The sequence below is a fragment of the Dreissena polymorpha genome, unplaced genomic scaffold (genome assembly GCF_020536995.1).
Source record: "Dreissena polymorpha isolate Duluth1 unplaced genomic scaffold, UMN_Dpol_1.0 chrUn038, whole genome shotgun sequence".
Classification (NCBI taxonomy): Eukaryota; Metazoa; Mollusca; class Bivalvia; order Myida; family Dreissenidae; genus Dreissena; species Dreissena polymorpha.
This window is the reverse complement of record NW_026273352.1, coordinates 20,001-33,797: the sequence shown is the minus strand read 5'-3', so window position 1 is coordinate 33,797 and position 13,797 is coordinate 20,001. Positions and strand designations below refer to the sequence as shown.

General features: G+C 34.1%; 1 protein-coding gene across 1 annotated transcript in view; it reads right to left on the bottom strand.

Moving 5' to 3' along the window:
* LOC127863793 (uncharacterized) overlaps positions 1 to 13,797 on the bottom strand; it is a 147,444-nt gene that overhangs the window by 117,034 nt on the left and 16,613 nt on the right. Inside the window, exons 2-5 of the mRNA XM_052403454.1 lie at positions 8,362 to 8,503; positions 6,388 to 6,474; positions 5,604 to 5,686; positions 4,775 to 4,921 (exon numbers count right to left, since the gene is read on the bottom strand). Of these exons, the coding sequence (XP_052259414.1) occupies positions 4,805 to 4,921; positions 5,604 to 5,686; positions 6,388 to 6,474; positions 8,362 to 8,443 (369 nt within the window). The 5' untranslated portion in view covers positions 8,444 to 8,503 and the 3' untranslated portion in view covers positions 4,775 to 4,804. The remainder of the gene's footprint in view (positions 1 to 4,774; positions 4,922 to 5,603; positions 5,687 to 6,387; positions 6,475 to 8,361; positions 8,504 to 13,797) is intronic.

Sequence of the window (13,797 nt, the reverse complement as noted above, 5' to 3'; positions counted from 1 at the left end):
TGAATTTCAATTTCGCGACAGAAAAACTTAGAATAAGCATGCGCAAAACCCGTTCAAAATGCGGAGATATGATCCAAAATAGCCACTGTATGCCTTTATTGCTGTGTCTCTTACATGGTAAAATGTCTCCACATCGGGGTACAATGTTTTTTCTCAAAAGTTGTGAAAATGTCTCCTTTATGTGATACTGTCCTCATATTGGTGCCAGTTGTCTCCCGATCAAGAGACAGTCTCTCATTAGGCGAATGTCGTTCCACTGTTTATTTGTTGCTTTTAGTTTTTAAATTCAATTCAATATTTCGTTGGATCACCATTATTTTGTGCAGCTCCCCAAACCAAATGTTAAGTTTCCTGCACACCTTATTGTATATTTTAAACAATAGTTATTGTCTCTGTTTTGCTAGGGTTATCCTTAAGGTCGAATCCCGGTCGTTACGCCCTTATACCTGTTCGCCCCTGGGTAGTTTCGCCCTAATACCCGTTTGCCCTGGGTTGTTTTGCCCTAATTCCTGGGTCTTTTTGCCATAGTTTTTATACATACAGCGATTTAAAAGCATTTATCTTTAGCTTGTCACAAGCTGAATTCCTACTTGGGGATAATGGGATAATAAGAAGCACAAGCAATATTCTGTATTGTTTTTTTTCAATATTTACCAGATAATTTCTAAATTATAAAACATATTTCTAAAGCAAATACGTGTAACACATCAAATATTCAAACCAGAGTACTAAACAGGTTTACTGAATGACGAATATACTTTTAAAAGACTGAATACAAGCAATCACAATATGGTAAAACATAATTTCGTTAAATAAATTAAATGTATGCATTTATCATAAAATGCTATATTTTTATCAATCCTTATAACTAGTCAAGAGATTTCAATATATATGCAAAGACAGTTCAATTTGCAAAATTAATATGCAGGTTTTTTTTTGTTTGTATACTAAATTGTATTTTTATTGTCATTCAATGTATACGAAATGCAAATTTATTCAATATGAAAATTACCAGAATATTTAAAAATTGTAATGTATTCCGCTTTTTAGGGCTTTGTTTTATAATTGATTAAATGCACCTCTGACACTATCGATCGCTTATAAAAATAAACACTAACCACAACGCTTATAATTATAATAAACTTAAGATATGTTTTATAAGTGTTGAAATATACTTCATTCACGTCTTATTATCAGAACAAATACGGCTAATGTATTGTTTTGTTTTGAGGTATTGTCAGTATTTAGTCTTCCGTTCACGTTAACTCTATGCTTATAACTACTTCGTATTTTTTGAAGAGAAAATGATATTTGTGAATATACATTTATTCGGTACTAAATATGATATATGTGCACCATTTTTAAGAGTTTTAATGTTTATATCGGTTTTATTATAAATTTATTGACTAAACAAAAGACCTTTATACATGTTTTACGTTACTGTAACCAGTGTTTTTGCCAACCAGTCAGTGCGCATGCGCGCAAAATCCCGAATGCAAACAATAACAATTAAGTCGTCTATATGACGAAAGATTCTTTCAAGACATTACATGATGCAGGAAAACAATTTGACAAAATTTGCAACAATTATGCAAAATTTACCTGAATAACAATCCAGTCACACTGTATCCACTACCGTTGTTTTTAATACAACTAAGAAAGACAATAACGATTGAAAACGTACGTAATGCCATTAGAAATTGCATTTGCAATTTGTAAATCCTCCATGATTTCGAATTAGTTTTGCTTTCGGCGCTCATTGTAGCTTGAAAATATTCAAAGTTGTTATGAATGTACATATGCTCAAATATTGAACCTTACTGTTGTGGTTATACTTAACTATTGTTATTGTCGAAAATGGGAGCTGAATATATATGGGGCTGAGAGCTGCAATATTATATTTTAAAGATTTAAACTTTTGCACAAAAACTAAGCATACAACTTCAAAATGGCGTCCAAGATTGTCGAAATTTTAGATTCTCATATAAGGCCGAGTTTTCATGGTTTCTGATTGGCTGAATCTCGTATTGGCCGACCTTTTCCCGTATTGGCCGTGTTACAAATTAAACACGTTCTCGTCTAACATTATAAAGTTAATTAATACAATCTCGTCATCAATATCCACGCAGTACGATGTTGATACAATATATTCATCAATATCCACGTTGTGTGATGTTTATACAATCTAGTCATCAATATCTAAGTTGTGCGATGTTTGTACAATCTAGTCATCAATATCCATGCAGTTCAATGTTTTTACAATGTAGTCATCACTATCAACGTTGTGCGATGTTTATACAATCTAGTCATCAATATCCACGTAGTGCGATGTTTATACAATTCAGTCATCAATATCAACGTTGTGCGATGTTTATACAATATAGTCATCAATATCCACGTTGTTCAATGTTTATTCAATCTAGTCATCAATATCAACGTTGTGCAATGTTTATACAATCTAGTCATCAATATCCACGTTGTGCGATGTATATACAATCTAGTCATTAATATCCACGTTATGCGATGTTTATACAATATGGTCATCAATATCCACATTGTGCGATGTTTATACAATCTAGTCATCACTATCAACGCTGTGCGATGTTTATACAATCTAGTCATTATTATCCACGTTTTGCGATGTCTATACAATATAGTTATCAATATCCACGTTGTGCTATGTTTATACGATCTAGTTATCAATATCCACAGTGTGCGATGTTTATACAATCTACGTTATGCGATGTTTATTCAATATGGTCATCAATATCCACGTTGTGCGATGTTTATACAATCTAGTCATTAATGTCCATGCAGAACGATGTTTATACAATTTAGTCATCAATATCTACGCAGTACGATGTTTATACAATCTAGTCAATAATGTCCACTTATTGCGATGTTTATATAATCTAGTCAGATGTTTACTTTTAACGATGTTTATACAATTAAGTAATCAATATCCACGCAGAACAAACAGTGTACAATCTAGTCATCAATATCCACGCAGGGCTGTGTTTATACAATCTATTCAGTTGTTTATTTTTAACGATTTTTATACAATCTAGTCACCAATATCCACGCAGTGCGATGTTTATACAATCCAGTCAGATGTTAACTTTTAACGATGTTTATACCATCTAGTCATCAATATACAAGCAGTAAGATGTTGATACAATCTAGCCACCAATATCCACGTTGAACGGTGCTTTTACTATGTAATCAGTAATGGTCAGGTCGTACAGTGTTTATTCAATTCAATCAGAAATGTCCACGAGGATCGATGTTTTAACAAACCACTCAGCAATTTTCGACGTAGTACTATGGGTATACAGTATTGTCAGTGATAACTTTGTAAAACGGTGTTTATTTAATCTTATCAGCAATGTCAACGTTTTACGATGCTAATTTAAACCAATCAACAATGTAAGAGGGGGTAATCACGTGACAAACATGACGGCGACGTCCATGCCGAGGCAGGTATTTTTCGTCGGTTTGTATCCTTTATTACTTGTATTATTTTTTTCATTCCGGTCACTTTCCAGCCACTGTAGGAAGAAAGTAACTGGCTTTCATTTCATAGTAATATTCGCTATATATCTCGACTTAACTCGCTGCCAAATTTCTTAGCTGGATGACCTAATTAGGGCTCCACTAAGGAAATTTGCAGGGAGTAAAGTCGAGATATAAAGCGAATTTAAATACGAAATTAACGCTTATCACCTTTTTACTGATATGGCTGGAAAATGAGCGTCATTTAAAAAATAAACAAACGTAATAAAGGGTATAAAACGGCGAACAATAACTGTCTCGGCATTGACGTCGCCATCTTGACTATCACGTGATTACCCCCTCTCAATGTCTTCGTAATAAAGTGCTTCAACCAGATAGTCGTAAATGTCCGCGTTATATGGCGTTGATACAATCTAGTCAGCATGTTAACAAAATAAGTTGTTTATTTCAACCATTCAGCTGTTTCTACGTAGAACGGTGGTAACACAATCCTGTCAGCAAAGCCCAAGCAGAACGGCTTTTATACCATGTAGTCACCAATGACAACACAGTACGATCTTGATACTCTCTGGTCATGTATATCCACATGGTATTGCGTTAACCAAATACAGCCATACATGTAAACCTTGTAGGATGTTTATATATTCAATCAAGTCATCAATATCCACGAAGTTCGATGTTTTAACAAACCACTCTGCAAATTTCGATGTAGTACAGTGTTAATACAAATAGTCAGTAATACATAGGTAGCTCGGTATTTATTAAATATATTCAGCAATATCCACATTGTACTGTGTTAAGCTAAAGCACTCAACAATGTCTTCGTAGTATGATGTTTTTACCAAAGAGCCGTAAATGCCCACGTACTGCGTGGTTTTTACAATCTAGCCACAAAAGTCTAAGAGTACGATATTTGTACAATCTTCTTAGCAAGTTCCATATAGTACGGTGTTTTTAATGTAATGTAGTACGGTGTTTTTAATGTAATGTAGTACGGTGTTTTTAACATATTTTCATTAAATATATGTACTTATAGTAGGGTGTTTACACAATATATTGATCAATTGCTGCGTAACTGTGTGCATAGGCTAACACGATGGCGACGGTGTTTAGGCAAACATGATGGGCACTGTGTTTATGCAAACACGATGGCTACTGTGTTTATGCATACACGATCGGGACGGTGTGTATGCAAACACGATGGCTACTGTGTTTATGCAAACACGATGGCGACGGTGTTTATATAAACGCGATGGCTAAGGTGTCTAGGCCTACACGATGGCTAAGGTGTTTACGCAAACACGATGGCGACGGTGATCATGCATATCATACAGACGACTGCTGCTACGTTGGAGACGAGTTTCCATCGAGGCTGCTCAGCGATATCTACCATATCCACCCTCTGAACCTATGACGTAATGATAATACAGGTCGTGACATGCATCGTTATCCGTAAATCCAATCAAATATTCACACAAATACAGTTAAACATAACGTTACATTTTCAAATGAATTATTGTTTTAAAACAGAAGAGATGTTAATAGGAATATGTTTTTGACAACAGTTAAAATATGATTTTCTAAAATAAAATAGAATGCTTTGTAAAATCACACCCTGGTACGGCAACGGATAAGAGAATGGTGAACGAAATAATGAAAAGTGGATTTTTAAAAAAAACATTGTGTGATCTGATTGTTGATGATCAGACTCATTGTTGAGTGGAAGATATTCATGATTTTTATGAGCACTCTGTCGGATAAAAATCGTCTCCCTAACCGCAACCATGTCAGCGCAATAACAGCTTTCGCGTTTTCACTTTGAAATAGCGCCAAAACTCCGAATACCAACGATTTCATTTGAATGATTCTAAGTAGTAATACAATAAGGTATTATCTCATAACAGTGTATGGTTCGAAGTTTGGTCCCACTGACAATTTTCTTTATTTATTATTTAGCATAAAATAAAGAAAGTTAAATCTTAAAAGTAATTCGTGATTTTAACAGAATGAAATCGCCTCTTTAAATCTAATCATTCGTGTTTCATGATTTACGAAAAGTCGTTGTGAAAAAAACGAGGAACATACTGTACCTTCCGCTTGTTTATATGAGTCTTGTCGACATTCTCCAGTCCACAGATCCAGTTGAATATCCGGCGATAACAGGAAGTACCCCCTGCAATATGAACTCTACAAGCTAACAAGCGTGGTCAGTTTATGATCATTGTCATAAGTCAGTTTACAATAATGGTCAGCAAACATCGTGGAAAGGGTTATGCTCGGAGTATTCAACTATCACACTCACTGTGGTATAAATTAGTATCTGAGTCTTCAAATATCAAAGTATATTATAATCCAGCTCCTTCAGTCCCCACACTCACCGTTGTACTCATAATTACGCCGTGGTTACGGCTTTTATGATCCGGGTTCTCTCCTTTCACACTAGACCCTGATAACCCATTAGACCGAGTAGGCAACTGCCTATGGGCTCCGCGACTTTTAATCGCTCAATGAGACCGAGACGGGAAAAAATAACTATGGTATGGTAATGACCGAACGGTAACTACCTATAGTAATTTAAGTTTCATATTAGTTCTTTCTGAATAAAGAGTTAAATACCTTAATATACGGACTACATCGATTGTTTTCCACAATTTTTATCAAATAATCATGATGTCGTATTTGAAGTACGGTATCATACTGCCATTTTCTACCTATACAATGATATAGTCACATTATGTCTTGCCAGCCGTCACGGTGCAATTCTAATGTGAACGATTGAAATCGACTGGGTAATGGCGTTCTATTAGAGATTTGGTCAAATACTGCCTATTGGCCACTAAAGTGCATATCCGCGCACTGTTAATTCAAACTCACCGTGGTTTGCGTTATTTTCGGAGTCTTCAACTATAACGTCCCCCGCCTGGGTATTCTCTGGCTTTTCTGGAAAATCCTCACTCTCGTCTGCAAAAAAAACACATTTAAAGTAATTCAAAAGTTGATTCGTGATATGCAATCGTAATGATTATCAATACGTCTCTTTATGTATTGAGTTTACATTATGTTAAAAGATACACGCACATGTTTTAACAATTCAAAGGGAATTTCTCACATATTGGTAAAAAGCGCCATGGCGAGTGATCAATGCAATCTTGCGAATTTGATCAAACCCATACTAAACGTATCGTGCAAGCGCATTTTGCACGTCTAAAATCGTGAAATTGTGTGAAGAATGATCCCAAGTACATTCTCGACACCGCATTCATCTTCTTTTCTTAAACAGGCACTAAGAGAACTCAACATGGTACTGGAAAAATGCCGAAATAGAAAGGTTTCGCTTCATAAGCGTCTATTTACAAAGATGCAGACGTTACCAAGAAACTACCTACGGCATGTATTGTTTAAGCAATAAATTATTGTGTTACATTATAATTCATTTTTCTGAAATGCAAAGAAACGCAACTGCTTGAACAAATATTTGTAAACTGTTGCATGCAAACGGGCATCTCTTGTCAAGTTAAAGAATAATGCAAATTCGTGTTTTTGTCAAAACAACCGTCTGCACTTGCTTCCTGTTGTGGTGCATCTCGTGCTTTACGAAAAGTAGGAATTAAATAAAATAACAACATAAAATCATAATTTGACATTTATGTGAAAAGAATATTAAGAATGATTGTAAATGCAAACGTGAAATTGTGATTTCATAAAACAAAACATTAACACGATAAAGGATGAGTACATAATTCATAAGAGTAAGTATAGATTTGCAATCGCCAATACTACAAGGCGAAAAGCATTTTGTTATTTTACATCCCAGTTAAGCCAGGCGGTAGTGCATTTGACGTAACTAGCCGTTTAATGTAGCTTCCATCATATCTTAACGTCTTCAGGATATGAACACATCGTTTTACATGCCATATTGACCTTGCGAACCACCAACTGCTCAGTTCCCATCAAATACAATGGCTTTATCTACCGCAAATTTTTCGAAAAGGTAATCTTTTCCAAATTGATCCACAAATATATTATTCAAATTTAACTTTAAATGTGCATAGAAATTGGTATATGAATACTTTAATGGGCTTGACCACCCATAATTCACTTAAATGTCGTGCAGAAATTCAAAACGTGTGTACAACACCATTTTGAAGGCTACATCATGATCGCATTTGGCTAATATGGGATGTCAAATTAAGTCTAAGTTTCGAAGAGCGATCATCAAATGTGTCTTGTTCTGAGAAAACTGGGCTTAATTCATGTGCGTAAAGTGTAGTCCCAGATTAGCCTGTGCAGTCCGCACAGGCTAATCAGGGACGACACTTTCCGCTTTAATGGTATTTTTAGTTTCAAGGAAGTCCCTCTTTGCCGAAAATCAAGTTTAGGCGGAAAGTGTCGTCCCTGATTACCCTGTGCGGACTGCACAGGCTAATCTAGGACGGCACTTTACGCACATGCGTTATGCCCAGTTTTCTCAGAACAGGACACAAATAACCAAAATATATAACTCTCATAACTTATTATCATTGATCAATATGTCAAGCTGAGGCTAAGATTGAGGCTAAGATCCTCAGTAATCGTGAAGGCAGATGCAGTCAGTATTTTGATGAAAAGCATAAGGCTGGGTAATATTTTGGAGATGTGAAAGGCTGCCAGATTTTGTATCAAGATATTCGTATGCTCTCTCCGAATACTATCACATATGTATAAACCGACATAAACCGTCAAATATTATACTTTTGCTTACAATTATTCGGATAATTAATTACTGTCTCAAAACTAAAGCAGTATTCGAATAATATGATACCCGGACATGTGTTGATATCCTTTTGGTATTTAAATAACATTGCTCACCTGTTTGTTTGAGCACCTGCATCTCGCGTTCGTGCGACTCGGAGGAGGTTTCACTGCTCGAGCTCGAGTATTCCGCGTGCATGGAGTCGATATCCAGTCGCGGCTTCTTGCTGTGCCGCGTCCAGAATGTGAGCCGGTACAACTGCACGTGAAACATGAGGGTGCAATATTGCACAGTAATGCGAAATGGAACTTCTAAGATGATGAATGAAATTAAAGCCACACACCTTGAAATGAAATACATGGCATAGTTAATTTAAGTATAAATAAGAAACATATGTCACATATGCCAATTAAAATATATCTGGTGGTAACAAGGTAAAAATCTGTCAAAATGGACGTATACGTCTAGAAATCCTACTTTCGGTTTTAAAAGCGGAAGCGTTTGAAAAATAATAAATAACTTGCTAACTAGGGTATATATTTAATTGAATCTATCTCAATGAGAATATATCTGGTGGTTACAAGGTAGAAATCTTTTTTGCGCTTTAAAACTCAAGAATAATCGCTTTTGTCGAAATGTACGTATACGTATAGAAATCCTACTTTCGGTTTTAAAATATTTTTTTTTACCTTACTTGCTAATTAGGCTATAGATTTAATGACAATTTTTCATACTTTCAAATTGCATCTATAACGGCCACCGGAAAAACTTTGCGAAACCGAAATTTCGCAAACTTAAGTACCCTTTTTCTTGAAGGTTTGCTTATTTGTGATAAAGTATAAGATAAAAGTCTAACTTGTGATTAATAATTGGTTATTTTTGCTTGTTAAATGCGTTTTCTTCACTATGAACTTTATTTGCAAAGTTGGGGTTCCCATGGGATTTTTGTAATATCCCATGGGATTTTTCATTTTCCCATGGGAATTTTGGTTTCTCCCATGGGATTTTTCTCCAGCTTTTTTTTATGGGAGAAAAAATCCCATGGGATTTTCAAAAACATAAAACACGTTCGTTTGTGCTTAGTTATCGATTTTAAGCATTGTTAAAGCATTTGTGCTTATTTTCGTTCAATTTACTTTGATAGAAAAAAAATCCCATTTTTTTATGGGAAAAAAAAAATCCCATGGGATTTTTTTCTGATTTTTAGAGATTTATTCATGTAACCTTCAGAAACACTACCTCTTAACAAATGATGAGCATTTCTCGCGATTTCAACGCGTTATATCGTGTTTTAAAATAATAAAAAAATCCCATGGGATTTTTTTCCCATGGGATTTTTTTGTCCCATGGGATTTTTTTTCCCATGGGATTTTTTTTTCCAATGGGATTTTTTTTAAGGTATAAGTTTCTAAAAGCTATATAATAACAATAATTATAATAATAATAATAATAATAATAATAATAATAATAATAATAATAATAATAATAATAATAATAATAATAATAATAATAATCGTGCTCAATATGATGAATTTGTACTTTTAAGCGACTAACATTTTTATTCGAGCCGATCGTCGAGTCCGAATGGTGAGTATAAGAGCAATTTACCTGTACAAATAAATCTCAATTGTGAAGAGAACGCTACCGTACTATAAAATAATCTTGATAATAAGTCATATCATTACTCGACAGAAAATGAAAACAGTATCCATATTGATGTCAGCAATGTCCCCTGCTATGATAAATATTGACAAAATGAAAAACCTTGACAATAATTCCGTGTCGAATACGCATAAGATTATAGCAATCAAATTCATATAAGCATTGATAAGATAATTTGCGAAAATGGGTCTTATGTCAAATACGGCAAGCGTAGCTCCATTCCATAATGTCCGGTATTAAGTCACGTCAAGTTTCGTGGTCGAATTATAGCATAATAATCATTTTCACATTACGCGAATCATATGAGTTCCCCTACATATATTGTGTTAAAATTTATGTTACACTAATGTGCGATGATGAAAAGGGGATTTCGGTAATTCTAAATTCGCCCGCCTAGTACCGAAATCCCCATATTTACGCCTTAAAGGGTCAATAGGTCATCGGTATGAATGGTTTTTGACTTCACATGAATGTTAAGGTGCAACAAATTTGATATTAATTTTAATTATTAAGCACTCTTGACAGCATTAAGTTGCCTCTCAGTGGGGATTTCGGTAATTCTACACTAGAACTTAAACGCGCGCCGGTACCGAAATCCTGCTGTACAAACCTTCAAGTGTCAACAAAATTATTATAGTGTTTTTTTTCATTAGCAACCAGTGACATGTATTATCTCCCATTCGGTTACTTCTTTTGGAAAATAATTAGCGGGGATTTCGGTACTGCTACATTCGTACGCCCAGAGCCGAAATCACCCATGTTTACGCCAATCCCCCATATTACGCCTTAAAGGGTCTATATGTCATTATGTTTGGGTTTTGGCTTTGCATTAATGTTGATTTGTACACAATCATATTAGTGTTAATCATTTAAACACTCTTATCAGAATATTTTTTCCATTATTAAATAGTTTATTAATGTGAAAAATGTGTAAACGAATGTAAAAAAGGTAAAATGTACATTTAAAACATTGGTTACACAAAAGTATATGTAAATATAACATGACATAGTAATAATAAGTCTTCAGAAAGTATTTTCCAAACAAATCTGATGAAACAAATGATATCGTACTACCTTATTTACAATATGCTATACACTTTTGCAATTTAGTTATCAATGTTTAATCAAAGCATAAATCAGGATAATATGTTGCCTCTTAGCGGGGATTTCGGTAATTCTTAACAAGCACATAAACCCGCGCCGGTACCGAAATACCCGCTGTACAAACCTTCAAGTGTAAAAAAATACTGATTTAGGTTTAAATAAAGGGAACAATAGTATTTTTGGCCACCAAAAAGCACTTCCGCGTCAACAAAACGATTGAAATTATGTCAGAAACCCAGCTTTTCATTGTATATATTGCAATACACCATCGGCCGCCGAGAGCGGAATACTGCGCTTGGCCGCTAAACAATGTGGATTGCATCAAATTAAATGTCAATTTTCGATTTTATTACAAAAATAAACACTGCCTTTTTATAAATATGTCAAGCACGTACACTTAACAAAAAAATCGATATATCTTTATGTAATGTAGAAAAGTAAAGCGCTTTATATATAACAATGTTTTATAATGTCTCTCTGGTTGAGAAAAAAAACTAAACAAAACCATGTAGAACATATATGTTTTCATAATTAAAAAAAAATATTTAATGATGCACGTGATGTTTTATAATTGATATAAGTTCACGTGTCATTGAACGAGTTAAGGGAGAGATGCGAATTAAATTACACATAATTAAAAAATGATACTATACTGTCAGCTTGATTTATAAATTGTGTTCCATCGCGCCAATATATTCATTGTTCCATGAAATTGTGTATAAAAGCAAAACGATTGAAATTATGTCAGAAATCCTGCTTTTCACATGAAATGATCTTTAACACTTTATTTATTCCAATCAGGTAATTAATAATAATAGGGGAAGTCTATACTGTGTATTAGAAACTTGTTGTGGTGATCCCTATCTTATCCGCTCAATACACATCCACCTGGCTACTGTACAGAAACAATTAGATTTACTTCCAAAATAACTGATTTCATTAATTGCTAACTTGTTGTCTACATTTTAAATTAACAACGATAATGGATCAACATCACCGTTGCACAATTATTAAGTTCACAGTAATCTGTACTTTAAATAGATAGCCTAATTAAAGACGGTGCTAATAAAGAACAAAGCGTGAATGTGGATATTAAGAAATTAGATCCTTTTTTGCATGACACTGGCAGTATATCATTTTATCTTATATAAATAAGCCACATTTAAGACATGGATAAAATTAAAATAAGACACATTTGCATCTTTCATTTCTTGAAAAAAAATAAGCACGCAGTCACATATAAATAAGATACATTGAAGACACAGAAAAAAATAAATAAGACACATTTGCATCTTTCACTAAATTTTCTTAAAAAACATGTGAAACTGAAGAAAAACATTTATTACTGACACATTTTTCTAAAAGTCGACTGACAACTTAAGTTCAAAGAGGGATTTACAATTAAATAAGATCCATTTTCGCATGATGCTGGTTGTAGAGCAAGCAATACATTTCTTACTGACACATTATTCTAAAAGTCGACAGGCAACATAAATTCAAAGAGGGAACCACAATTAAATAAGATCAATTCTCGCATGATACTGGTTGTATAGCAAGTAGTCACATATTAATTACAGCTTGCATTAGTTGCAATAATTTTGTTAAGTGCGCGTGCTTCTGAACGTTGCGTTAAGCGAGAGTGTTGTCATTTTGTTAGTTTTATATTTTGGTATTATGTATGATTATTGCTTGTTTTGAATTTGAAATAAACGCTTTCTGGCAAATAAGCATCGTCTTAATTTTAATACAAATAATGAACATTTGACATACAAAATGTCCAATAACATACCGGCAATAACATTATATATATGTTAATTTCTGTGCATGTTTATACCGAAATTATAGCCGACATCGGCAGTTAGGGAAATTTAGTGACACACTTTAACACATCAAACATGCATGATAGTTCTTTTTTCATATGATATTCCCCTGGTTGCTTACCGGTGTATTGGTGCAGTTGATAACCCCGCCGGGACTACAGTAGGGTGCTAATACACACGTGTATCGTGTTCAATACAATCGTCTTAATTTTAATGCAAATAATGAACATTTGACATACAAAATGTCCAATAACATATCGGCATTAACATAATATATATGTTAATTTCTTTGCATGTTTATACCGAAATTATAGCCGACATCGGCAGTTAGGGAAATTTTGTGACACACTTTAACAAATCAAACATGCATGATAGTTCTTTTTTCATATGATATTCCCCTGGTTGCTTACCGGTGTATTGGTGCAGTTGATAACCCCGCCGGGACTACAGTAGGGTGCTAATACACACGTGTATCGTGTTCAATACCCGATCCATGCTACAACGTGTAAGAACGGGAATTTCGGTAATTCTACCTTTTTAAGCTTGCGCACCTCTAATGGGCACATATCCAAATATAATTTAATTAATTATTTTCCTAATCAGCATCATTTCACTAAACTACATGCAAATTTGTAGGTAGCTTTCCATGCTTAAAAAAAAATAAACCGATTTTTTCAAAACCACCCTCACGCTCGGCTTTTGTCCAGTTTATTTTCACCCCTTGGGTATATAAAAGTTCCATAATTCATTCAAATTTCCAAATATGGGCATGCAGTTGGTGTGTACAGATGCAGTAAAGGTGTTTAAAGTTTAAACAAGATGAAATAAGTATTCTTTTACAGACATTTATTTTTTACAAATTTTAATCTATGGAATAGCGCCATGAAATGTAAGTGATTTCAGCCAAGTAAAAATTGGGTCGGTTAAAAACAAAGTGTCATAAAATTCAAAATAGTATCATTTAAG